At 36.7% G+C, this 27,986-nt stretch overlaps 2 protein-coding genes across 3 annotated transcripts in view; one reads left to right on the top strand and one right to left on the bottom strand.

Moving 5' to 3' along the window:
* LOC129269530 (phosphorylase b kinase regulatory subunit beta-like) overlaps positions 1-3,035 on the top strand; it is a 33,503-nt gene extending 30,468 nt beyond the window's left edge. Inside the window, exon 23 of one of the 2 annotated variants that reach the window (XM_064105912.1) lies at positions 180-3,035. In XM_064105912.1, the coding sequence (XP_063961982.1) occupies positions 180-386 (207 nt within the window). In that variant the 3' untranslated portion in view covers positions 387-3,035. The remainder of the gene's footprint in view (positions 1-179) is intronic. The other variant, XM_064105913.1, reaches the window with a different exon arrangement.
* On the bottom strand, positions 3,009-27,762 carry LOC129270529 (ras-related protein Rab-40C-like). Its single transcript, XM_054907897.2, has 5 exons — positions 27,724-27,762; positions 26,017-26,105; positions 20,618-20,756; positions 12,244-12,466; positions 3,009-10,595 (listed from the first exon to the last, which is right to left on the bottom strand). Exons 1-5 carry the CDS (start codon positions 27,760-27,762, stop codon positions 10,360-10,362), a joined length of 726 nt encoding a protein of 241 aa, XP_054763872.2. The 3' UTR covers positions 3,009-10,359.
* Between the last annotated feature and the right edge of the window lie 224 nt (positions 27,763-27,986).

Raw genomic sequence — 27,986 nt, 5'->3', positions numbered from 1 at the left:
TGACGCCATCAACAGATTTTTTAGTGGAGACCTGTTAAAACTTGTCTAATAATTTATGATGAAAATTATGAATGGTTCAAAAACTTTGTAGCATGGTTTTAGCCCTCCAGCTAGTGTGCATTATTTCCCCCCTGATCCTAACCTTTGGTTTTGTGGTCTGTGCCATTTCATTTTTGCAGTACATCCATGAAGCATTTGGTCTGTACCGAGCGGACCATATGAAAGGATCAAACCATAATCCAGATGACCTGACACCGTTCTACAACCTGCCTCTTTCTGGAAAGAAAAGCACCTCCAACTACCTGGCAAGGGTAGTTACAAGTCATCTTCTGGATTCTTCCTCAGCCATCGGAGGAGCGGGTGAAGATTCTTGTACCGTATCGTAAAATCAAGCTACAATCCAAATGACCTGACATTGTTCTACAACCTGCCAATCTCCTGAAAGAAGAGCTCCTCTAAAAAATACCTGGCGAGGCTTGTTACAAGTAAACTTCTTGACTCTTCATTGGCCGTTGGAGGAGTGCGTGAAGAATCTTGCTCTGTGCCCTAAATCAAACCACCAATCCTGATGACCTCACCCCGTTCTACAACCTGCTTCTCTCTGGAAAGAAAAGCACCTCCAACTACCTGGCAAGGGTAGTTACAAGTCATCTTCTGGATTCTTCCTCAGCCATCGGAGGAGCGGGTGAAGATTCTTGTACCGTATCGTAAATTCAAGCTACAATCCAAATGACCTGACATTGTTCTACAACCTGCCAATCTCCTGAAAGAAGAGCTCCTCTAAATACCTGGCGAGACTTGTTACAAATAAACTTCTGGACTCTTCATTGACCCTGTTCTACAACCTGCTTTTCTCTGGAAAGAAAAGCACCTAAGTCATCTTCTGGATTCTTCATCAGTTGGCGGAGGAGCAGATAAAGAATCTTGTTCTGTATCCAAGTATCTATCCACACTCCAGATAACCAGACACTGTTCTACAACACTATTCTACAACCTCTCTAGGGAAATAGAGCAACTCCAACTACCTGGAGGAGCCGGTGAAGAATCTTGCTCTGTATCCTAATATCAATCCACACTTCAGAAGACTCAACACCGTTTTACAACCTGCCTCTCTCTGGAAAAAGAGCTCCTCTAACTATCTGGCAAGGATAGTTACAAATAGTCTTCTGGATTCTTCACCAGCATTTGGAGGAGTCGGTGAAGAATCATGCTCTGTATCCTAAAATCAATCCACAATCCAGATGACCTGACACCGTTTTGCAACCTGCCCCTCTCTCTCTGGAAAGAGCACCTCCAACTATCTGGTGAGGCTTGTTACAAGTCATCTTTTTGGCCTAGTCATTGAAGAGTCTGTGCTCTGTATCATAGAATACAATCACTGTTTGGTTTTATTCTAGAAATAATCATTTCTACATGTGTGGATCATTTTATATTTCCTGGAATGTTTATGACTTTTTAGGCTCATAACCTGCCAATGGAACATTACGTTTGTTGCTGCCATTTATCATGGTGAATTATTCATCCAAGACTGTATTTGGAGGTGAAGACTAGATGTATTTTCTAGATTTTCCACCAGCCAGTTTACTGTTTTGCTCAACACAAGGTCTGTCAAAGATTTGATGTTTGAAGAGACTTGCTGTCCAAAATTATGTCTTGGGTTGGTTTTACCTATTATAAAATCTCTTATATACCATTTAAAACATGGTCAATACATAACCACATAATCAGTTTTATGAGGAAACACATAGGTAAAAGCATTGTATTTGCCAAAGATTATTTACTAATGCCTCCTAAAGATGCAGAAAAATGTGAAACTAGTGTGAATTACAAATATAGTGTCTTTAGTTTGACACCATATTGTTACCAATTGCAAGAAAGCAGAACTCATGTACAATATATTTATTTATCAAAGCTGTGTTATATTTACACTGTGTACATATATTTTAATGTGATGTGTAACAAAGAGATGCAATATTTATTTTTTGTTGTTCATAACTATTACACAAGACTGTTGTTTCAGTTTATACAAGGGAATGTTTCATAAAACCATATATAATTCATGCATGACTGAAACATGTTTTTTGGTGTTAACCAAGTTTCTTGATCAATTCTTGATACCGACAATAACCAAAAGTTCTTGGATGTAGCTCACGCCATTTGTGTGACCCAGAAACTTCTGGAAGCTTGAAGGTAAGAATAGTAGGCCTATATGGCAAGAGGGACAACAAAAGTAGTTTGATGAGGGAGTTTTTAATTCAGTTCCACTTTTTGAAACACCAGAAGAAAATTTGGGATAACTGATTTAGCATAAACAGCATGTTCCAGTCAAGTCATGCTCTGCTATATTTCTATAAAACAACTCAAGGATTGTTTTGAAGAAATTACAGACAGTTTTGACATCATGTCAGTTGGTAATCCTTGATAGGCTGATAAATGTTTATTAGAAATGAAACTATGTGCATTTATGTTCTGAAAGGTCAGGGTTTTAATCCTACATAATAACATTGTCATATCATCATACAGTATTCATGTCAATATCTATATAAATTAAAATAATGATAATGCCTGAACTTTGTAGTCTGTCTTTTCTCTCTAAAAAGCAAGATGATGTAGCAAGATTTCTTTTATTTTTGTAGGGATTTTCATCCCATTTATTGTTGCTCCTCTTTCATACCACCTCTTCATTCCCTTTCCAACATCACCTCCCCCCCCCCTCTCTCTCTCTCCTTATACGTCCATATTCCCTTGTAATAATTATTTCAATATACTACTAAAAAACACACTTGGCACTATCTTTTCTCTCCCACTCGACGCTGATGCCAACAATGCACTTTTGAAAACTCCATGTACTTTTTTCCCATATTTTTATTTCAACAGTTTTTCATATTTTTTTTAAATATTCACATTATGTACATACTATATACTCATTATCATACAAAATGTTTGGCCGATAAAAACTACCAACAAAAACAAACAACCACTACACACAGAAATGCCTGCATAGCAAATTATCATACTTCTGTTAAAAACTGGATGATTTATTTAAAAAAGGGGGGATACATACTTCATTTCAAATAACCATAACTTTACAAATTATATCAGACAACTAGGGACTGTTTCATGAAAGTTGTCAGTACCACAATGTCTTTCTCTGACTGTTTCTATGGTAACAGTCAAGAGGTCGGTGCTTTGTAGCCAATCAAATGAAGGTTTTCACTAACATTGTCAGAAGTGATGTTAGTCGGTGTCGACAAATTTCTTGAAACACTCCCTGACGAGCGTTTCATCAACATTTTTGTCCGACAAGTTGTCAGATCTGACATCTTTCCTTGATTTTGATTGGCTAAGAAGCACTTTTACTCTGATAACTGTTGGATAAAAAGTCCTTTCATGAAATGCTCCCCCGAAGTTCATCACAACATAATTTGCTATAAAATATGCTTATACTATTATAGGAATAAACGGCACTCTGTATTTTTAGGAGGTTTAGCATCATAAAACTGCTTTATAGGCATGTATAATAAACCCACAGATAAAATACAAACAATATAAAGGCTTGCTATAAAGTATTGATCTTCATATTTCAAATATTTTTTAAGGTACATTCTCATGTATCCTAAAATTGAAACCACCATGTTGCAACAAATTTTAAACAAGTAAGCATTCCATGCTTTTACTTCATTGTAACATTTGACATATAACAATTATATTACATTGACTAGCCTTGAGGGGAATATCAAATATATTGCCTGCAATAGAATCATAATTGGCCCAAGTCTTCAGATGAGGGCAATATGTTTGATGTTCCCCAAAATAGAACCAGTCAATATTTTTGTTACCCAAATCAAACATCTACAGCAAAAATCATGAAATCTATTTTATCATGTTGAGCAGACTGGGCCTTTGAACTTTAAACTTGTGACATATTTGAAATGTTGCGTCCCTAGCCTGGGGATGCAGTAACCAGTGTTGTCTCATCTTGATTAATAACATAAAGACTTATACTGCTGCTGCGCAGATCAGTACGATGCATATTTCTTTGTACGTGTCCACAGATACCCTGATGTGAGACCAGGGAAAATAAAAAGGTATATTTTGTGTCGTCTCTGTATGCGAAAAACCAAGGAAAATACAAATAATATACCTATCCCTTCCCGATATTCATGAAATCTAGGGCAATACAGTTTTGTAAATAACCAGCACAGATGTCTGACACAAGTAATAATGATAGTTCTTGTGGAGCACGTATTGTATACCATTTAACATCTTAAGATGCTTCCAAAAGACTTGGATATTATTTTTACCCTGGCTTTTGCCTGGCAAGCTTTATACAGTGCACAAGCATTTCAAGGAAAATTTTCTGCCAGGCACCTAATTACCTCGTCAGGGTTGAGTGTAGCACAATGTGGATCAATTTTTTGCAGAAGGAAAGTATGCCATGACTGGAATTCAAACCCACAACCCTCTGTTTCAAAGTCAGGGAACTAATCTGGGCCACAATGCTCCAAATACTCTCTGTTCTTGAATAGGCCTACTTCCCATGTCACTGAGCAAAAACACCCCATTACCAATTCAAGACAAACATGATCGAAATTGATGAGCGAGGAGAAAATCTTCATAAACAGTGGAAAAATACAAGCCGTAGATTATAAAAGTAAAGAGGACTTGAATGTATTTCACATTATTATTTCAAAGTAAACAATTATTAAAATGGATTGCACTGATCTTCCCACAAGAATCAGACATATTGTAGCATTCAACTAGGAATGGTTCTTAACACACAGTAAGTCTATGAAGCACATATCACAGTAAATGAATGACATAGATTTTGATATTTACAAAGAGTGGCAATAAATCGGCATCAGAATTCCCATCTCACAAAGATATTACACACATAAACACAATATGAAGCTTTTTGTTTACATATGTTATCATTTTTTGTTACACATATTTGTAGGACACAGATAAACACCCAACACAGAAAAGGCTACATGAATGAATGAATAACAACCTTATACAAATGTGATCATAATGAAAAATATATGATTTTCATATTTTGTTGTCAGTGCAAAATCGTCCTAAGAAAAACATTTTCGGGCACCGCATCGGTGCAGAAACGCCCTAAACGCAATGCACTTACACGTGCAAGGGCGTTTTTGCGCGCATGCAATGCGCAAATTGTGGTGTTAATGGCGTTCTTGCACGGACATGACAATTTGCAGCTTCTATAAATGAACATCATATTAAACTGATAGAGAAGAATTGATTTTGAAGCAGTGTTGGCACAGATTAGTGATTTGCTGCGATACAGTCATTTGTTTTTGTGAAAGAAAGCATGAATGCTTGTAGGGGCCATTTCATGAAGCTGTCCGACGTTAAGCACAATTTTACGTACGTCTGCTGACCATTTTTTTGCAATAGATCAAGTTCTCAGTTATTTACATTCCCATCAGCATTAAGTGAAAACCCAAACTTGTAATATTTTTTAACACAAAGGATGAGAATTCTCAAAAGTTCAATCCCATAGCATGTATATAAGGACGTTCCACAGTTAAGTTTGTGCGCATCATGAACTGCGCATATTTTACACTATGCGCTTTGGCGTCACAATGGATGAACAGGTGATTAATAAGCTTTAGGTACCAGCTGATTTTCCCTTTGATCTGCATTATATCGGCATATCCGATGTATTATTTTATAAAGCTAATTAGCTGAAAAGAATCCAAAGATAATTTTTTAAATATCTCTATAATTTCATAATACTTTACTCTCATTGCTGCAAAGTATGACAAATATGACCTCAAATTTGAATAAAATGGTAGAGTAGTTTAGAATTTTTCCTCACATAGGTACAAAGTATTTGCCGCAATTTTGGTGATTTGAAAAGCACATTTGCTCCAACAAAAGTGCTAATAGTTTAAAAACAAGCACATGAACCCCTGTTTTTTAAATGTGCAATTCTTAAGTATACTTTCCTCTACAACTTTCCAAAGTTTGGTGAAAATGACATGGGTTTTGAAAAAAAGTGGAGCATTTATTGTACTTCACAGATTTCTTACAGAAATTTCAAATTTTAGAGATATGTTTTGTTTTATCTTTTGGCACCATTTTAAAGAATTGAAGGTACTGCTAGCCTTAAAAGGGAAAACGTATAACAATATAAATGGATGCTCCATCTAAGTATTCAATTTTGAACAATACTGTAAAATTTGATGAAATTTACCTGTATTTTTACTGGGTAACAGACGTATAAACTCAACGCAGTAATCTCATGAGGTCAAAACATACCTAATTCTTTTTAAATGCCCAATTCTTGAGTAAATCAAATTTGGTGAATTTCAAAGCTCCACAGCAAAAAAATCAAGCACATGAACCCTTGTTAATTTTACGTATTTGAAATATTCAGGTGCTCAAGTAACTCTGTGCAAAATTTGGTGTATATGACATGGATTTCATTTTAACTGTGGAGCATCCTTAATGAATGGAATATGTGGGCTATCTCACCCTTTCCTCACAACATTTAATTAAAACCAGACTACCAAAAATAAGCCCAAACTATAATTTTCCTGGGTCAGTATTCAATTCCTGCATTAATTGAATCTTTTACATATTTTTAGCACTTCATCTAAAACTTCAAATTCAGGCAAAAATTTCAACTGAGAAGCAGTGCAGCATCACAATATCATTGCAAATGAATGCGTACACCTGACATGCCGCACCAAAGCATCCATTCTAATCTTCTGCAACTCAGGATGGGTATGTTTAAAAAAAGTGCATTCTGAAATAAGTCTCAATGATAAGTGACTTGAATTTTAGAAAAATTGATAATTTTCTTAGTGTTCGATACTGACAAAGATACCATCACACGGATGCCAACTTTGACATTTCATTCATACTTAATACACAACAGTAGAGCTCTCATTATCTGGCCTCATTTTGGGGGAAATTTTAATAGAATTTGGCAAAATTTGTACTTGACAATTTAACATAATCATAGCTGTTTTTGCAACAAAACCTTTTGTGAAGCACTAGAAATGCAGGGGTATAAGTCCAAATTTTACTCCTTGTTAAAACTTGATACAAATCTCTGTAGTGCCTGTGTTACACAAAAATATACTGCTCCAAAGTCGTTTAATTTCATGAAATCCTTTTTTCTCACTCCAGGTAACATTTCCACCTGTCGTCACATATTAAGTTTCAAATCACCTATGAAAAGAGGTAGTGATGTAGAGAGACACCTTGATAATAAAAACATAAAGACAGATCAATATACATTCATATCATGGCAGAAGTGATTATATGAATACAAACTCATTAGGTGATATATATATATTGTTCAAATAGACACATGACTACATGTAGATCACTCGTCAACAAAATGCAAACACAGGTTTACCATGGAGGTTTTGGCATCTCACCAAAAAGCCTCTTGCTGTGCACCTCTTAGCATGATCCCTGTATGCAAGACCCGCAATCTGAAGTCCAGTTTAACTTAGACACCGTTCTCACTACGTTCCTAAAACTAGTTTACTGGAAACTAATTTAGTGGAAACTAGTTTAACGCATAGTGAGAACAGTCGAAGTGGTCTTGGAAACGATCTTCCAAACCAGTTCGCGATGTAGTTTTCAAGATTGCTTCGCCTCAGTAAACTGGTTTTAGTGCAAGTGAGGGAACAATCGTTCTTCGGGAAGCGATCTTCCCACATTTTGAGCACATTACTCCATACGACAGGTGTAGAATGCCTACGCTGTGGTTCCGAATTCTGCGTGAAACATATCACCCCACTGAGAGTGTTTCCATAGCAACAAGATCGCTTTACGTGAAGTGATTTTGAAAACTACTTTCATGTGATCAAGCAAAAGCGATCCTCCAAACTGGTTACCTGAACCGGTTTCCAGTAAACTAGTTTTAGAAAGCGAAACGAGAACAGTGTCTTAGACCATGGCCCTAGTTTAAATTTGTGGTTTAACTATGGAGAGCCAATTGGGGCACAAATCCCTAACAGTACACATCCAATTAATTAAATATGTCACCCAAATTGTTCATACATTAATTGTCTGGGAATGATAACTTTAGTATTTTGAAGGATTATTCCTCATTATGAAAGCAAAAGGAAACAAAATAGTAAACATACAAAATATACAACATACACAGAATTTTTTAATGTTTGGCTCCCCATAATTCTAGCACAGAGTTAGACAGTTAAACCTGACTTCAGAATACGGGCCTATGTCAAAATTATGGGAAGCAAAAGATTTCAAAATTGCATTAACATTATATCTTTCCCATCTTTACTTGGCTCTTTCCTCATGTTTCAATGAAGAAGATAACTATTTCAGTCACTATTTGAATGATCCTAGTGTCAAATGAGCTTTCATCCGAAAAGTTTTCAGATCTGACAATTTCCTTGAATTTTATTGGCTGAGAAGCACTGTTACTATGGTAACTGACAAAAACAGGACTTGCCAGATAAAACGTCTGACAAGTCCTTTTATAAAGTGCTCCTGGCTGCCTCCCAGAGGTCAAATTATACTGGAGTTCAGAGAACAGGCCTGAGTGTCTTTCAGAGCAGCTTGGGTGATTTCAAGTTCAGTGTTGACCTTTTGGTGTTGGTGTTAGGTCAAGTTTTACATGCGTATAACACCAAACATAAACTAACATGGTCATGAAAAGTCACTCACTAGTTGTTAAGATGTCAATATAATGTGATCTGGATCAGTTTTACAAACTCAGAATAGGTTTTGGAGCTAGGGGAAGCAATCCAAATCGTGCTTCCAACACCAACGCCAACACCTGACTTGAAATCACCCATTGTATTGACTCTGAAGATATCTGAGGATTGGTGATAAAAAGAGGCTTGCAGAATTATGGCTCGAAATATGCTGCTCTAACTTTTGGCAAAGTGCCATATGGAAATCTGAAATAAACATATCATGCAAGACTATTGGAAAGAAGCATATATACTGCATAAACTGAAGATTAAGGCTTTTTAAGCTATTTTTCCTTTTTAGAAAGTTGTGGAAACTTTTGTCTGATGTAAACCACAAAATAAAAAAAAATATTTAAAGCTACCTCTATTGCTATGATTCCAATAAAATAATTGGACTGAAATAAAAGCCGTATTAACCTTAGGGAACAGATTCAACTGCTATCATTATAGAAAATCTTAAAGACGAGTTTGACACAGACTGAAAAATACCTTGCCTTGGGCTTATGATGGGGGTGGCGGTACAGGGTGAGGGGAGGTCTGGCTTTGTAATGATATATAAGCATGAAGAAATGATACATGCATATGCTACATAAAAACAAAAAAAATACAATATCCAATGTAAAAAAAGGTCATGTCTACAAAAATTCTTATCACATATAACCCTGTTCAATTTGCTTGCATATTTCTGCATAAAAGTAGAAACAACATAACAATGTGACAAGCCTTTCACATTGCTGTCATATACCATGACGTTAAAATACAGTTATCATGATGATCGTATTCTATATCATGTTATAACTTTGATATTTAAAATGATGATGGATGAAAGTAAAAGTGATGTAACAATGGACCATGAAATCTATTTTGTCAAAACCTCTATTTTTCACACCAAAAATTTCTTTGGTCTTTAAGTTTGTTCACAGCCAAACCATTCTTATTTCAATAATTGAAAAAAAAAAGAGTTTCTTGCAGATGAGGAATAACAGCAGGGAACGACCAATGTAATCAATTTATTCTCCGGAGAATTTTTTTTTTTTTATGCCTTGATGGATTTTTTTGTAAATTTTCACCAAAAAAATAATTTTATATTCTTATTTCATTAAAACCAGCTATATCATGTGGGTAAAATTCTCCTTTATCACAATGTGTCCAATACAAATTATGGACATCAGGAAAAGCATAAAATGTTAAAGAGCATTGTTTGTTTGCATGCATTATATTAAGTTTTTCTAGTAAAAGTGAAGGATTGTCAAGGTAAAAGCCACAACTAGTTCTAGAGACATAGTCTGAAATAGGAAGGATAGAATAAAAGAGGAATAACAATACTGTATCACAAATTTTTCCAATGTAAAAATGCATTAACCTTTACAGTATGCAGGAGGTCGACTACAAAAACACAAATTCACAAATATTTATTCTCAAATAATCAATGGACACAAAATTTCTATAAAAGCTAATACAAAAATGCAAGGATAAATTCCAATGGCAAAAAGTTGGAATAGGTTTACTCATAGAACAATATTGCAGTGAGTATATAAAACTGGATGGCGCTCTTCCCACGACCAAAGGAAGTGTTTCGTCTAAAGAACGTTCATTTTGTCCAGTGGCGCTTGGCACCGAATCTGCTGAGCCACTGGCAACCCCGTTGTCATGACACTATGCAGCTCTTTCGCGCTGAATACGGCGGGTCCTGAGCGTTAAGTATCGTCCTGCGCTTCTTGGAGCGGATGTCTGGCGGGGGCAGCATGTATCTGTGCATGTGATTGGCATCGGCGAAGGACTTGAGCCGTGAACGAAGGGTCATAGGGATGGGTAGTTTGTCTATGGAGTAGGTGGAAGTACAGTTAACAATCGTCCGGCAGCAGAAGTCCTGCAGACTCAACACTGTATAGAAGAGCAAAACAAAATGGATATAAGGGTTACAGATATTTTGCAAAGAGTATCACCTGTATTTCATCATAACACACTTTTTAATCAAAATTATTGTATACATGTATATTCAACATACTGGTTGAAAACTAAATCATTCAAGCAGTAATTCTTGAATTCCTGAATATAGTCTCTCACAAATTATTATATAGATATTATATTAAATAACAAGATTTTTTTTTTAAATATAACTATTTAATTTTAAACAGTGATTTTTATTTCCTATCTTTAATTGCATTGCCAAGTTAGAGGGTGTAATAATTACTTCAATTTAATTAATGGCAAAAAGAAGCTGCTGAAAACTGCTTATCTAATAAAAGAGAGCCAATGGAGTAAATTAGAAAGTCAAAAAGGGGCCTAAGCTTTCGATCCTAGCAGAATCTTCGTCGGAGGCAAAATGACAAACATATAAAGTGGAACAACCATAATATAGACCACAAACAAGCTACAGCAACACTAGAAACAAGGAGACAAAAGGGGCATTAGTGAGTAGAGAAGACCAATCAGGTTAGTGAAGGGGATGAAAGAAAAGGAGTAGGCAGACACAAAGGGAAGTTAGTGTATAAAGTAAGGCCAGTAAAAGACCTCAAGCCAAGAGGGATTAAAATAATGAGGCAGGCAACATCAAACAGGATCTGGAACAAAACAGTGATAATGGGATGAAAAACAAGAGAATTAGTGAGAGGTGGGTCAAACAGGTTACAAAGAAAGGCTTAATAAACTGGTGCATAAGAGTGGGGGGGGGAAGAAAAAGAATGGGGAACAACTGATAATGTGCAAAAGACATATAAGTATATATGATAAAGCATTAAACAAACTAAGAGAAGAAGGTAAGTGTAAATATGTATCTATAAGTGATATGTATATAAATATATCCAAAAAAGAAATGTATATGAAAAAATATATAAATACACATATGGTGTAACTGATATTGTAATCCGCTAGGTGTGACGGGAAAAAAAACCATAAGACTATATAGTAGGGGAAAAAAAAAAAAAAAAAAAAAAAAAAAAAAAAAAAAAAAAAAAAAAAAAACCTGTATATGTGAAAAAGAGGAAGCAAATTGCCTAAAAAGGTAAATTTATACACTAACTTCCCTTTGTGTCTGCCTACTCCTTTTCTTTCATCCCCTTCACTAACCTGATTGGTCTTCTCTACTCACTAATGCCCCTTTTGTCTCCTTGTTTCTAGTGTTGCTGTAGCTTGTTTGTGGTCTATATTATGGTTGTTCCACTTTATATGTTTGTCATTTTGCCTCCGACGAAGATTCTGCTAGGATCGAAAGCTTAGGCCCCTTTTTGACTTTCAATTTAATTAAACTGGAAATGTTAACATATTTCTTCTTACAATCATATACCATGTGTGACTACTATTACATTTAGAATAAAGAGAAAATGCATAAAGGTCTGCTAATGGTGACACTCTACCTGAATGGGTATTAAAAGAGCCAAAAGTAATACTTTCATTTGAAATTACCAGTGGATCATTGAAGAAGTCTCAAAATGACATATCTTTCTGACATCCTTTCTAGACTACATAGTCAAGCAAAAATAAACCTAACACATGACTACATAATATCAAGCAATGAATAAACTTCTCTTACCTTTATTTGTCCTCCACAACCTCTCCATGCCGTTACGCTTGAGCACCAGACGCGAGAGTTCCGTCAGCGACTCTGTCACGTTGAAATCGCAGAGCGGGCTGACCTCAAAGTAAGCCATGTCATTCCTGACTGCATACTCCTGGGCCTCCTCACCGCTAACCTGACGCTTGAAGGCAAGATGGAGACGATTGCCGACCAGTATCTTGGGAACCCCTGGTGCATGCTGGGATAAAATAAGAAAAGAGATGGGGTATTATGATCACTTTTTATCTCATCAAATCTTTACAGATGACAATATTGCCATGAGACAGTATACATGTATATCATTCAATAGGCCTACGTCATAACGGGACACATTTCAAAAGAACAGGTAACTTTGCCCAAGTTGATTTTTTTTTTTTTACCACAGAAAAATTCGACTCAAAAGAGGTATTTCATCACGACACATGGCAAAATCCAATCTAAATAAATAATTGCTGCAACTTGGGCAAAGATTTGAATTATGAAAGGCCAACTAATATATGATCAAGTTGGATTTTTACACAATTCCTTCGAATACTTTTACTACTCGATTGAAAATTTCAATAAATAGGCCTACAACATAGCACAATAGAATGTAAAAAGGGAATAAAAGTTTGTGAATACAGGGTCGTGAGTGATCACAAATAAAAAGAGCTGCACATTTTTTCTTCAAACAGCAATTTCCATGAGAATATAAAACATGATCATCATGTACATTTCAAAGAGGAATTTGCAAACCTTGAACTTAATGTATTACTGTCAGTCTGTCACAAGCTGGAGGCTTACATGTATGCATTGTATTGTACATTTCAACATGGATTTACTACAATAACATCAGAACTTCAATGCCATATCATAACAGGTTCCAGGCATTCTACCATTGTTTACATGACATTCATGATCGGATGGATCGGCAATGAATGAGAAAGGGAGAGAGAGCACAGAGAAAAATGAAAGGAAAAGTTCTGGTTTACTTGTCTCCCTGCTATAATCACAATTATTCAATGAACTCTTTCTGCCCTTGCGCCAATTAAGCTTCCTGTCACGATGATTCCATTGTCTCTATAAATAAGACCCGTTCACTGCTCTTCAAATATGGAATGCTATGTGTTCAATACACTTCAGATATATTGGTTCTCCGTGATAATACATTTATGCCCATGATACCAAATAAGGGTATTCAATCGTAAGAATGTACATCAAAAGAAGAAGAGGACACACCACAGTTCATCAACGTAATATCAATGGTACTTGAATAGCACGCCAATCAATGAATTTGACATAAAAAACAAGGGGTTAAGAGGGAAAACTTTTAAGAATTATCATATCTTTGACCAGTCCAAGTTCGAATATTAAAACAAAAATGCTTTGAAACAATTAACCATGAAGATCTTATCTGCTTCATTTGAGTAATAAGCAATGAAGAACGATAGAGAGGCAGAAGTAAAATTCCAACCTGTGATCTTCAAATACAACAATGCTATTCTTTCACCGATCTATTGTGTTTAGAACATTGTGATTGGCCAAGAAGCTAACTACAGGTAGTTTCAATAAACTACATCATGAGTACATTAGAAAGTTTTTCCAATGAAGTACATCACGGAACATACAACATATATATAGTCAGGTTATGCTACAATGATGTTAGCATAACCATAAATGGTAGCTAAACAGATCTAAATTTATTTATTCATTTTTTAAACCACAATTAACTTGGCCCCTTGCATTATTATATTGTTTATTTTTCAAACAGGGGATGAACATTAAAAGTAAAGGTTTTGATTAATATGTTGTTCACAGGCCAAATCTTGTGTTGATTAATTGTTGAAGCTTTTTGATAAACATTAGTGTACTGTACATCAAAGAGACACCTGCCGGAAGTGGAACGCGAATTGCATTATGGACTGACGTCATGAATAAATTACCCCGAGTCCAATCTCGAGTGCGTCTGCACCGACGAATTAGCGGGATAATTCGTAAAATAGCGCGCTATTTTGCAAATAAACCCGAGTTGACTTGGGATTGCAATCTCGAGATTAATCCTACGAACTAGCGCGATAATTGCGTCTCCACCGCCAACTATCTCGAGATTTTTCAGATCGGGATAATTTGCCGGATCAGAAATAGCGCGCTAATTTGAAAACTCGGGATGGTGCAGACGGCCCTATGTAGGCCATCTAGCCTCCCCCCCCCCCTGGGAAAATACCCTTGTGCCACCCCTGGTCATAATAGTATGAAGATAAGTACCAATTTCAAACAAAATGATGTCCAGGTACAAAAAAAATCCCCTGTGAAATACATTCACACTATATAATATATTGTGTTTTTTATATGTAGGTTTCATACTACCATGTGATCAATTTGCAGCACTGGTGTAAATGAACTACACTGCCAATACCCATGCATGAAAACACCTCTCAAGATTGAAGATATGAGTTTATTATGAGGATGCTTGTTGGTTCAGTTATTGACTCGCATTCCATCAAGGGGGCCCCTCCACTACACACTTCTCGTCAGGTGATAGATTGATGGGTCAGGTGACAGATTGGTGTGATTGCAAGGCAAAAATCAATAAAGTTGAAGGTCAAGGGTGGAGTGGCTTTTTGATGGGGAAAGAGAGTGTCTACACAAATTGTACCTGTAGAAGTACAATTCAAAGTACGAATTGCAAGCTGTAATACCATTGACCTCCCCCCCCCCAAAAAAAAAAAAAAAAAAAAAAAAGAGAGAAAAAAAAAGGTTTGGAGCATACTTTTTAACTGAAAATTATGGGCAAAAGACGGATGTTTTGGAAAGGAGCAGGGCCTAATGCCCCCAGCATGTGCCATTAAAAACTGAAATTGTTTGCACCCTTTTTGTGGAAACCAAAATTCAAGACTTGAGCAAGGCCAGAGAAAGGGAAGGCCTACAATGTACATGTATACTTTATATCCATACATTGAATCATGCAATTACTTTACCTTTTACAATGGTTCCAATATTAATAGTAACACAGGTGCAAAATGCAAACACAATTAAAGATGTAATCTATTACCCTGGGTATAAACAAAAAGATTTTTGTCCTTGTAAGCAATTGCTTATTAAGGCCACCGCACACCTTACGACTGTTTGCGATCCGATTTTGGAACAAATCGCATTTAGCTCATTTTCTGAAAAAGTGAATGGAACATATCATTTTATTTGAGGTTAAAATTAATTGAAAGAATACTAATATAACCATTTTGAAAGATTACAAGCCTTTATTTTAGAGTAAAGGCAAAATTAGTTTAAAATCGTAGGCAATCGTACGAATGCTATGACGTCATTACAACCAGATATTAAATTCGCTTTTATTCTAAGAAGGCTGATAGCACAGTCACAGATTTGAACACAGGTAATCGTATGATGATTTAGAACATTACACAGTAAGATATTTCAAGTCTCAATATTAGCATCAAATTCTACTACATTTTATTCTGAAATCGGGTCGCAGATCAATCGTAAGGTGTGCGGTCACCTTTACATGTACATCAAGCATAAAACAAGGAGGTTCAAAAAAAGGAAAGTACTACATGTATTTTATTTTTTATTCATTTGGCCTACCATTCTCTGATGGCTACATGAAAACATATCTAGTAGGCGCACCATGAAAAGACATTCTTGCACGACCGCCAAGACTGAGAGAAATAAATGGAACGGATTTGCTTCTTTCACCTTCGGCTCATTTATTTAGCAGACACAACACTTCTTGGCATGTGATTTCATAAACATACCTCCTATGCACGGATCAATCGATGTACTGGGACATTTACACTACAAGAAAAATTTAGGCGAAGCATGTTTCAAAACATTCTGGGATTAAATCAGGAGTTACGGTGCACCAATAAAAACAAAATATGCCCTGGATCAAAGTCCATCTGAAAGGTAGTACATACTGTGAAAGAAACAACCACTTTTCGAAACATGTTTTTGTTATTACATTCATAGCATTAAGAAGTTGCGCTTACCTTTTACTTCTCATAGGTACATGTATGTACATGTACCCCCAAAATTGAGAAATTATAGGGAACAAAAATTTATACAATCTTTAAGCTTGTAAATAACATTATTTCAATTTTTTCCTCTGCAGTGTAAAAGACCTGCACAAGTGCAAACTTGATCCCCACTGCTGGAGATGTCACTCCCATCCTCAGGCATGAAAAAATGATTTTTAACCAAAATATATGGCATAGTGACTGCTTGTACGTAAAACTACGTATGTTAGAAAGCATGAACACATCACAGACAGCAACCTGACAATTTGTAGCTGTTTTCTCAGCACTATCCTCTTCCTTTTTACAGCCATTTCATGTCCCCCTATTAAAGAAATGGCTAAATAGGTGAATTTTGTCCTTTTAATTTAAAGACTTTAGTACATGAAACAGCTAAAAACGGCTACAAAATGGCAAATATCGTCTCTTTTGAACAGCTTTGCTCACTCTGTATGGGTCATGAAACTGTCTTTTTATAATTGAATGCAATTTTTAATTCAAAGGTAATTAAGGGTCACTAATGAAAAGTTTGTAAAGGAGGTACCCTTTTATCACCACGGAAGAGATTTAGTGTAGCCCTGTCAAAGAACAGGGAATAATAGCCCAAGAGGTTCGTTTGTCTATAGATATAGAAATTATTTTCTACTTTATTAGCGTAATCATATAAAACTTACTTTCAGTTTCAAAACATGCTCTGAAACATACATACATAGTTGACGTCAACTTGATTAAATATCTATGGTTCAGAAAACCACCTCGCGATGTAGTTTTCAAGATCGCTTTGCCTCGTTAAACTGGTTTTAGCATGAGGCACAACCCTTCTTCGGGAAGCGATCTTCGCACATTTTGCGCGCTACTCCACATGATGACCAGATGACCAAATACATGTATAGACTGTGTTCATATTCCAACACTATGTTCATATAGACAAAGTGTAAACAAAGCTAAACCAAGTCAAAATCCTCCTGTGGCCTGAATATGGATGAGAAGAACTTGACAGAGAAACTAGAGTGGCACTCTGATGCAATAACAACTTTTCATACCCCTTTCATATGTATTGAGCTCTTTCCCCCATTCCCTTGTAGTTTCCTGCTTTACTTTTCCAAGTAGGCCTATGCATTTCTTCACTTTGCCAGAGAGGAATAAAGTGTGCTGTTCCTCTAAAATGAACATGGGAGTTTCATCTGCATTTTTCAGTTCTGTTCACCTATTTCCCCCACTTAAGTTTCACAGGTAGTGGTCCTTGAGTGTGAAAGAGGTATCAGCCAATATGGAACACATCTTTATTCTGATGTGTACTCAGAAAAATTACTTGGATGTTACGGCCGAATTCGAAATACAGGTGGAAAGTTTACTACTTGATCTAAAAAAATGGTTGATATCTTTACAAATCAAAGAAATCTGTGACTCATGAGTTTCCCAAACATAAGCAAGGAATTTGCTTTAATTTTCCCAGAAATGGGATCCCTTGGGATATGTCATACTTTCTCAAGCACAATCTTGTGATGTAAAAAGATTTTATAAACTGATGAGCATTGCAGTGAAAATACCTACATGTAGTAAGCGCACAATTTCTTCTAAATGCATGGGAAAAACAGTCCTTTATCATTGTATAAAATGAAAGGGGAGATTTTTTATATGTGACATCATACTGTACGCCTTGATTGCATTGCCAATGGGAGGATCTCCATAGCATTCTAAAAAGTATTCTTGATATTCAAGTGCTCATACATGTTATTATCTTTTGTTTGCCAAATTTGTCCAAATACAGATCATATTCTTTATTAGTTTTAACACAAACTAACTACATGTACATGTAATAGTTCCAAGGGTTTCATTCTCCTTTGAGGTATTAAATATTGGTATCCACTGTCAATGAACAGTTCACTTTTCCCCATACACCGAATACAGATTAAATAGAGTGAAAACAATGAAATCTGATCTGAAAGAGAGGAGGGTGATGGTGACATAAATTGGATTACACGGTCTGCACCTGGTGCAGGTGTGAAACCTAACTGCGCCGTCTCCTCGACTATTGTAGGACAAATATCTATTTTTGTTTCAAAATATTTTCACAATCAGGATCACAATGAAATTCTATTTCATCAATTGTCTTATTATGCGTGAGTCTCATAATGAAAATGAATAATGCATGAACACTGACCCCCCCCCCCCCCCCCAACAAAATAGTAGAATAAATGTATGTACTCATGTATTCTATTTTGTACTGTTCATCCAGATTGTAGGTCTCAGTCGAGTTAGTCAGGCTGGTCAGTAAAACCAGTGACCAACCAATGTTGCCATTTACCGGTGCAATCTCAAGCATACAGGCGAAACAATAAAATAAAGATAAACATAAGAAATCCAGATTTAATTACTTTGAAAATTAACCACTTTCAGAACTAAACTTCCTTCAAAACTCCCACAATATTTACCTTAATCAAGCAAGTAAAGTGGAATTACGGAAAATGCAAATACCAAGCGGAATTTCATAGTTTTTGTGCTTAAATTCATTCTCCCGTAACATTACAATATTGGCGTACTGTGTATTAAAGGATTCTCTGCTGCCATATTTGTTTATACAACTACTACAGTTTTCTTTTTCAAAATGACAACAAAGAACATTCTTTTCATAAGTTAATATGACAACATATTCTGATGTGTAAATATATTCAAACATGTAGGGTTCACAGAATTGCAAGATGGAACATTACATGTGTCATGTAGTATTCAAACAGGCAATCATTAGTCAGCATTGTCATTTGCCTATAAAGCAGACCAAGGAGATTATGTGGCTACAACAAAGCAAGGAGCTTCAAACAGAAGCTCTTGATCAAAGTATCCAAAGTTATCTGTGAAAACACAAGATGGTGCTGTACAAATACTCCTCGGGCAGTCCAATCAGCAAAGATGCACAGACTGAAAAAGAATAATATCACAGATATGGAAATGGTTGCTAGAATCAGTGTTTTCACAGCATAGTGGGTGGAAGAATAAAGGTTGAGTCAGTGAACGAAAAATCAACAAACATTTGGTCTAGGGTAATCACATGGTTTCAGTTCTCATATAGAAGAAAAAGTAACAATGGCAGAGTATATTTTATACACGAATAAAAAGAAAAATATTGCAGGTACAAAATATAGTTTTGTTTCACTTGTCAGATTTTCTGAGAGGAAAAGGTTGACCAACTTTTGGGTTCATAACTTCTTTATGCCAACGAAAACCAAATTTCACAAAGTGAATCTCCTCTCTCCCCTCCCCCCCCCCCCCCCCCCGCGAAAAAAAATATACAAAATAATATGGCCCATTTTCTGTGCAATTTGATATTGGTGGTCAAACAAGACAAATTGCTTAACAATCTAGATGTTTATATCATTTCAGCATATTTTACTTTCTAAACTATTCAACTGTACATAGGAGTGATTAATACAAATTATTCAGAAAAAGATTTGCATACATGTAATCATGAATAGAGATTAATCTTCTTTTTTTTTGGGGGGGGGGAGGTTGAAACATGATACACATAAGGAGGCGCAATAGCTCAGTTGTGAAGTGGGGGTTTACAAGCATTCATGCATAATAGCAATCAGGTAAAAAATTACCACCACCACATCATATAAACTTACTGCTTCAATTTATAACACATCGCTATTCTACCAATTTAGCCAATGCACAAGGAGATAAACATAAATGGACCTGGCCCCCCCCCCCCCTTTCATAGGACTTGTTATAATAACAAATTTGCAGTAACAGAAAACAACTACTGAAATCACTTGATTGATTCGCTGTAAGTAAACTAGTTATAGAAATTGTACAATTGATATTATAACAAGTCTTTATGAACCTGGACTCAGAGATAGAATATTTCCCTGACCAAATTTCCCCGGAGGTACTTCCCATTCATCATATTTCCAGCCAAACTCTAGGCGGTGCTGCACCAGCCCGAGTTCGCTCAATCTAGAGATTTTTAGCTCGATCGGCCCTCTTCGCAATTAACCGAGAGATTCAAGAAACCCCATCTCCACCATCGCAAGAAAAGCGATTCCTGCTTGAGGGAGGCATCAATGCATTATGGTCTGACATAGTGAATAAAATAATCCCCAGTGCGTCTGCACCTGCAAATTAGCGGGATAAATCGTAAAACAGCATGCTAGTTTGCAAATTATCCCAAGTTGACTTGGGATTGCAATCTCGAGATTAACCCTGCGAACTAGCGCAATAATTGCGTCTCCATTACAAATAATCTTCAGATTGTTCAGTTCGGGATAATTTGCCTGATCAGAAAAAGCGCACTAATTTGAAAACTCGGGCTGGTGCCGACGGCCCTTCTGAGCTAGACATACCTCATCGATTTCTCTGATCCACCTTGCTATGCCATCAAAGGACCACCTGTTTGTGATGTCATAGACCAGTAGAATGCCCTGAGCGCCACGTGAGTAGGATCTGAGGATGGTACAGAATCTACCTTGGCCTGATGTATCCCTGTAGATAAGAGAAGATGCAGTGGTATATTTACTTGACTCTCAATGATTAATTAAGGGTTCAAATAATTAAGTTATGGGTTCAAATCTACACCTATACATGTCAAGGTAAAAAAGGGTGAAGATGTACTGGTTTGTTTACTTGACTTTCAATAAGTAAGTTTAAATGAAAAGGTGAGCTGTACTGCATACATTGTTTTGTTGACAGAATATGGTTCAAATCTAACCCTGTAGGTAAGAGAAAGTGAAGGTGAAGCATTTCTTTTTTTACTTGACTCTCAGATATTAAAGTTAATGCTTCAAATCTACCCCTATAAAGTTAACAGAGGCGGCGGAATGTCAGGCTCGGACAAAGAAAGTGGAGGGGCACCTTTTGTCTGCCAAACAATAGGTGCCCCTCCACTTTCATTGTTTGAGCCTCATGTTCCGCCGCCTCTGGTATTAAAGGTGTAGTTGTTTACTTGACTCCCAATCACTGAGTTAAAGGTTCGAATCTATCCCAGTATACAAGAGAAGGTGAAGGTGGTTTGTGATTCACTTTCAATCATTTTTTGTGAAGGATTCAGATCACTTCCCTGGTATGAGAGGGTGAAGGAGAAGGTGCAGTGGTTTGTTTACTCGACTCTCAATCATTAAGTTAAGGGTTCAAATCTACCCTGTAGGTAAGAGAAGATGAAGGTACACTGGTTTGTTTACTTCAGTTTCAATCAGTAAGTGAAAGGTTCAAATCTAACCATTTTAGGTACAGTGGTTTCACTGGTTTGTTTACTTGACTTAGTTAAGGGTTCAAATCTATGTCTGTGGGTACGAAAAGGTGAATGTGCAGTGGTTTGTTAGCTTTAATCATCAAATTAAGGGTTAAAATTTACCCCTGTAGATAAGAAAATGTGAAGGTGCAGTGGTTTTATACTTTATTTTCAATAAAGTTAAGGATTCAAATCTATCCCAGTAGGTAAAAAAGGGAAGGTACAGTGGTTTGTTTACTTGAATTACATGTACATGTGCATGCATAAATAAAAAGGTTGATAGAATTACATCAAACATCATGTATCCAATTTTGATCACAAAATTATTATGGCCATTCAGTCTTTATCAAATAACAGGTTACTTGGAAGCATAGTCCAAACATTTAATTTCTTGACAAATATTGTGGTATGTTGTAAAGTGAAGTGGAATATCATTTATTTTATGCAGTAGGTAGGCTTATATATTATAGGACTATGCACTCTTAAAAACGTTGGGCAACATACGGTCCACACAACAATTGGTTAAAACATTATCCAACTCTGGGTAGTTTTCAACCAATACTGTGTAGTTTTCACCAAAAGCACACAGTATTGGTTGAAAACTACCCAGAGTTGGATAAAGTTTTAACCAATTGTTGTGTGGACCGTATGTTGCCCAACGTTTTTAAGAGTGTGTGATCACAATGTTGCATCCTGGGAAAAGAACCAGGTACCAGGTACTGTCTGTATGGGTAGTCTAATAGTATGTCTTAAGCCTGGCACTGTGGATGTGGCAGAGTGGCTGAAGAATATGGCTTTAAAACAAAAAACTCATTTCAGGGATGACTTCCCCTTTTGCTGAGAAGTTAACCAATTTAGCAGCCACCAATTACATGTATGTGTACATGTCACAGCAGGATCTACCATAGACACACTGCGTAAAGTGAAGATTGAATCCAAAATGAAGTCTCCACTTCAATGGACATTGTGAACTGAAGTAGAAAATAGAGGGACCTGTTCATTAGGGATACATTTATTCAAAATGCATCTCAACTGTGATAGCATCTGCCCAACAGACAAAAAAAAAATGTAATTCCAATGGACACCCCCTTTTTTTTAATTAAAGGCCAAGTCCTTCACAGTAACAAGTCAATTTAAAGAAATTTGAGAGAAAAATTCAATCTAGGATATCACTGAAAATGTCATCAAAATCACATTGTTCCAGACACCCAAAACAAAACACAAATGGGGGGACCATGCATTCTCTGTTATAGGACCAAAACTATGAAATAAACTGCCTATCCAATTACGCCAAATTTCATGGACAGAAACATTCAAGTCCCAACTGAAAACTTGTCTCCCATCATAAAGAGTATAGTGTGTTTTATTCAGGAGAATTCAAAAATTCTATTCTCTTTCATTTTCTATTATTGTTTGTGTGTATGTTTATTTTTCTTGAAGCGCCATGAGCACCGAAAGGTGGACATGTGCACTATATAAGTACAATGTAGCCACCATTATCATTATTATTAATATGTAAAATAAGAAAGTTGTTATAGTGTTATAGACAATGTTAAAGTTTTTATATGCACATTAAAGGTAATATGCAAATGAGTGGGTAAATGATGTCACATACCATTTTATTTAAATATCAAATACATGATCACTATAATTCATTGATCGTACATGTAGCTTTGATATGAAAGCTCTTGATTCATAATGGTGATTTGTAGTTCACTCATTGAGCAGACGAATCATCTTTTACAAGAAAAATTAAATGTTTCAGATTTCATAAAATACAAAAAGGGGCATGTGATGTCAATGTATTTGCATATCTCATCTGTGATCTGTTTTGTGAGATTTAGCAGAATTTAAAATTGTCATACCTTTCTTATTTCTTATCAAATTATAAAATTTTCAGTGCAATTTTTTTCATTTTTATCAACTTTGTCCTGGTGTAGAATTTTCCTTTAAACACTACTTCAGAGAAAAGTTTGAGAATGGTAAAAGTAATTACACCCCCACCCCCTGGGAGGGGGTATGATTAAATCACATCATATTCAAGAAAATAGTTTCTTGAAAATTAATTAGAAACAGGACGCACAGGAGGGGTGTTGTCTGAAACTTGAAAGAATATGTTTTTCCACTTCGACTTGAACTGAAAATGCCTTCAAGCTAAATACTGTGGTCTTAAAATTACAACTCAATTTTCCCAGCTTTCATTCTCAAGACACTACTGGTGCTATATTGATGAAATGTGGATAAATCTCAACCACTCTATGACAAAAGGGAACATGTTCAGGGCCTACTCTGACACTGAACCAACACCATTCTAGCTTCCTCCCACAATATTTTTTGCAGGATTATGTAAAATGGAGTCTTTCTTTAGTATGCGAGGGAGGAGTAGAGGTGGGGAGAGAGGGGGGAAGGAGGGTGGAGCATTTATTTGAGAACCAGGAGATTTTCAACATAATACTAAATGTATTTATGGTACCAATAACATTTACAACCTTTTCACTCTCAGCAGCCTATGGGTGATTTCAACACCGTATACTTGAAATCAGGCTGGAGTTGGGATGGACCTCCGAAAATAAGACATATTTCCGGCCGTTCGTGCTGAAGGCTGGTGTTGAATGTCATCAGCTGAACCCAGCACTGCGGCAGGTGTTGACGATCTACGTGCAATTTCCCCATTCAGCAACACCAACCCCCAGGGATTGGGAAAATCATGATTTCAAGTTCGGTGTTGGTGTTGATGAACTGTAGCTCACGAACAGTCGGCGAACACGATGAAACATCACCGTAAAATTATCTTTTCAGTTAAGATGAGAGCAAATCATTAGAGTTTTATACATTTTAATGATAAATAATATTTACGCTTTCTGATTCTTGCAGTGATTTTAACCTTTGTATTCTAAACGATAAGATTTTATTGCAATTTCTCCCCGATTTCACTTTCATCGTCAAGAATTTCTCACGTAAAGTTGAGATGATCAGCAGCGCAGAGGCATGACGTTATAGGCTATCGATTAAACACGATTGGTATCACTCCTCTGAACTCGACTTGGTGTTGGAGCTCGATTCAGCAGCCCTTTCACGCTCTCAACACCAACACCGAACACCGTACTTGAAATCACCCAACATCTGAACATAGTCATATATAGGACTTCTTGAGAAAGTGCATCGATGTGAGAATCATAAAGGCTTTCTACCACATGCAATGCATATACCAATGCCAACATAATGCCCTTCTGGCACTCAAACTGTCAATATAACCCCTTTGCTTGTTAGTACGGTCAGGCAATCCAATTACACCCAATCCAATCTCAGCGGCTAATGGGTTAAACGCACTCCCATCTCCCCATCACCGAGGGCAACGACCCAACACAAGATGGACATGGCTGTCCAGGTGACCGCATACATTCATCAATTGGCATTTCAACTTATTGACTTTTTAACCGCCAACTGCATAAGATGCACGCTTGAATTCGCTAGGCTCTTGTAAGAGATGGGAGTTTGGTTGGAGATGAAAATTGTGGGTTTGTTCTCAAAGAAAAGGTTTGGGCAAGGTTGGATGCAGGGATTGGATTAATGCGATTTAAAGGAGAATGAAACTCTTGGAGCAAGTTAGCTTTTGTGAAAGCAGAAAAATCAAAGAATAAGATCAACAAAAGTTTGAGTAAAATAGGACTAGCAATAGAAGAGTTATGAGCATTTGAATGTCGAGATCACTAATGCTATGGAGATCCTCCCATTGGCAACGCAACCAAGATCTATGATATCACAGATGAACAACCCCTTTTGGACACTGAAAATATACCCCAAAACATCTCTTTTTGCTCATTCTAATCATATGACAAACGATTCATCAATGATATAATGTTGTGAAACCTCTGTACTTGTCCTCTCATAAAGAGAACACCTCACCTTGTGATAGATTCTATATAAGTGAGAATATAAGTGAAATAAGTACTAAAGCAATGAGGGAGTTGTACGTGTGTGACATCACAGATCTTGGTCGCATTGCCAATTGGAGGATCTACGTGGCATTAGTGATCTCAATATTCAAATGCTCATAACTTTCTTATTATTCATTCAATCTTCCTCAAACTTTCAACAATATGTTTCTTTGATTTTTCTCTTTGATATGGATTCAGCTGGTTTCAAGGGTTTCATTCTCCTTTAAATGGTAAATGTCTCAGAGCGCAAATCAGAGCAGAAAGTTAACCCAGTTTAAAAATAGGTGTTATGCACTGTCATGTCTCTACCATTTGACCCAAAATTGTAGGCACAGATCTTTTATGAAATTTCCTGGTACCAAAATCTAGATACACACTATTAATCATCTGTCATTATTTTCAACATCTGAATAATATGCTCTCTGAAGGAAAGCTTACATTCATAGTCCTACAGTTCTCTCCCCTCTGGCTTCTTTTTGTTTTTAGAACAGGATATTTTTCTCCTCCATGATTAGATTTCAAAGAGAGAGTAGAATAGAAGATGTCATGCTATGTCAGTGACAAACAAATAACTTACCATAGTTGTAATTTCACCCTCTTGCCATCCAATAATATGGTTGTCGTCTTGTGATCAATGCCTGGGGAAAGGATGAAAGATAAGAAACAAATATTATTAAGTCAGAATAATACTTGAAATCAGTAAGATCTCAATGATGTATGACTTTCATGGCCTGCATATATTCTACATGTTGACTTTCATGCGGAGTAGGTATTTCATGGAATGCAATGTCATAATCTTGACAATCAATCCCGCGAAACCATCACTCCCTTTATCTTCCACATAATCTGATATTAGGAGCCATTAGCCCCTTCAAATCTCATGCATCAACTCAGAGCCTGTTCAGACCGGCAGAGATAGCGCGATCTAGCGCGCGCTAGATCGCGCTATCTCTGCGGTGTGGAAGGTACAACGTCGTTTCGGTCCGCCCAACAGCGAGCCACGGCGAGCCAAAACGGCGTGCCACTGGAGCACCTCTTGGGGGTGGTCCACGAGAGATAGCGCGGTCTAGCGCGCGCTAGATCGCGCTATCTCTGCCGGTGTGAACCCGAGCTACGATAGCACGCCGGAAGTTGTTGTATATCTAAAGTTACAGGTACATCCATAATCCTGCTGCGATCCTGCTGTGATCACGTCCACAAACACAGTTAAAATACAAGAGTCTAGAATCTAGATTAATCAAATTAGAAATACATGCACAATGTATACAACGCCATGAAATAAACGTAGGCCGGCTAGCATAATAGGCACAGCGATATCGAGCTCTCAACTAACTAGTACGGGTTCGTAATAGCGCGCGAAATCTTTGACCGCTCTGACCTCATGACGTCACGCGTCATGGCAACAGGACCTCTCAAAAAAGGGGGTGCTACGATAGACCGCGCTATCTCACTGCGGTGTGAATCCGGCGAATGCCAATGGGCGGACCGTGGATCGCGCTACGATAGCGCGAGCCACGGTCCGCCCACGGTCCCCCCTTGCGGTGTGAACAGCCTCTCACAGGGTGGATTTGTTGGGCCAATTTTCCATCACGGCACACTTCATCAGCTATATGTCAACCCTTCTTACACCGCTGCCCCATGGGAATTGATTATTTCGGGCAGGAAATAATTGTCCAGGTATTGCGAATGAAAGGGTAATATTGTAGGTTTCAAGCATGACAGTGATAAAAGTGTGGTTTTGTACTTGTAAACCAGTGTTTTCATATTGCTTATCATTCACTTTATTGACTGTGAATCATGATAGAAGATATTACTGTACAAGTGCTCAAATTTGCAAAGGTAAAAATTATGAATAAAGAAAAAAAAGTGAAATGAGATCAGAACTCATCATGCTATAAAATAGCAATGAAGTCATTAGAAATTCTGTAAATTGTAAAGCAGAAAAGTGATGAGAAAATTGTGTTGTGATCACCACAGCACCTTCTCTGAGGAAAAGAAGTAAAATGTACATGTACAGGAAATTCAATTTATATAACATTTTAAAAATATCATTCTGATAGTATCAGGAGGAAATATCAATACAGCTAAAAAAATTGACACGAGAATGATATAGGGCGGCCAACAGCACATAACATATATTGCTCAGAAGAAAAAAAATAAATCAGAAGACCATCTCGAGACAAATGGACAAAGACTTTAGTTGTAAGTGACCACTGTATTAACAACACTGACAAACATGAGTCATGATGAATGTAGGATTCCAGCTGACTGGTCACCTACTCACCTTCCACAATTCTGTGTTCATACTTGGAGTAGGATCCATGATGTAAAGTGGTTGCAAACTTGCAACTTTATACATATATGTGTAATTTCACTTTTTTATTCCTCCTTTATATGCTTCTAAAATACATTTTTACAATTATTTACCAATATTGATTGGAGAAAGTTATAAATGTCTAGTCTCATAATACACATGTAGTACCTTTCAATACATGGTAGTGTTGGTAATATAGAGGATAGATTAGCCTGCATTTCCCTTTCTGTATA

The sequence above is a fragment of the Lytechinus pictus genome, chromosome 10, assembly GCF_037042905.1.
Source record: "Lytechinus pictus isolate F3 Inbred chromosome 10, Lp3.0, whole genome shotgun sequence".
In the NCBI taxonomy this organism is placed as follows: domain Eukaryota; kingdom Metazoa; phylum Echinodermata; class Echinoidea; order Temnopleuroida; family Toxopneustidae; genus Lytechinus; species Lytechinus pictus.
This window is presented reverse-complemented; position numbering and strand designations above follow the sequence as displayed.

Bases quoted from the DNA above. Each gene is read 5' to 3' on its own strand.
- LOC129270529 (XM_054907897.2), bottom strand. From the start codon at position 27,762: ATGGATCCTACTCCAAGTATGAACACAGAATTGTGGAAG. The intron at 20,757-26,016 runs GTAAGTTATTTG...TCTTATCTACAG, and splicing joins AGGGTGAAATTACAACTATG to GGATACATCAGGCCAAGGTA. The intron at 10,596-12,243 runs GTAAGAGAAGTT...TCTTCTATACAG, and splicing joins GTTGTGGAGGACAAATAAAG to TGTTGAGTCTGCAGGACTTC.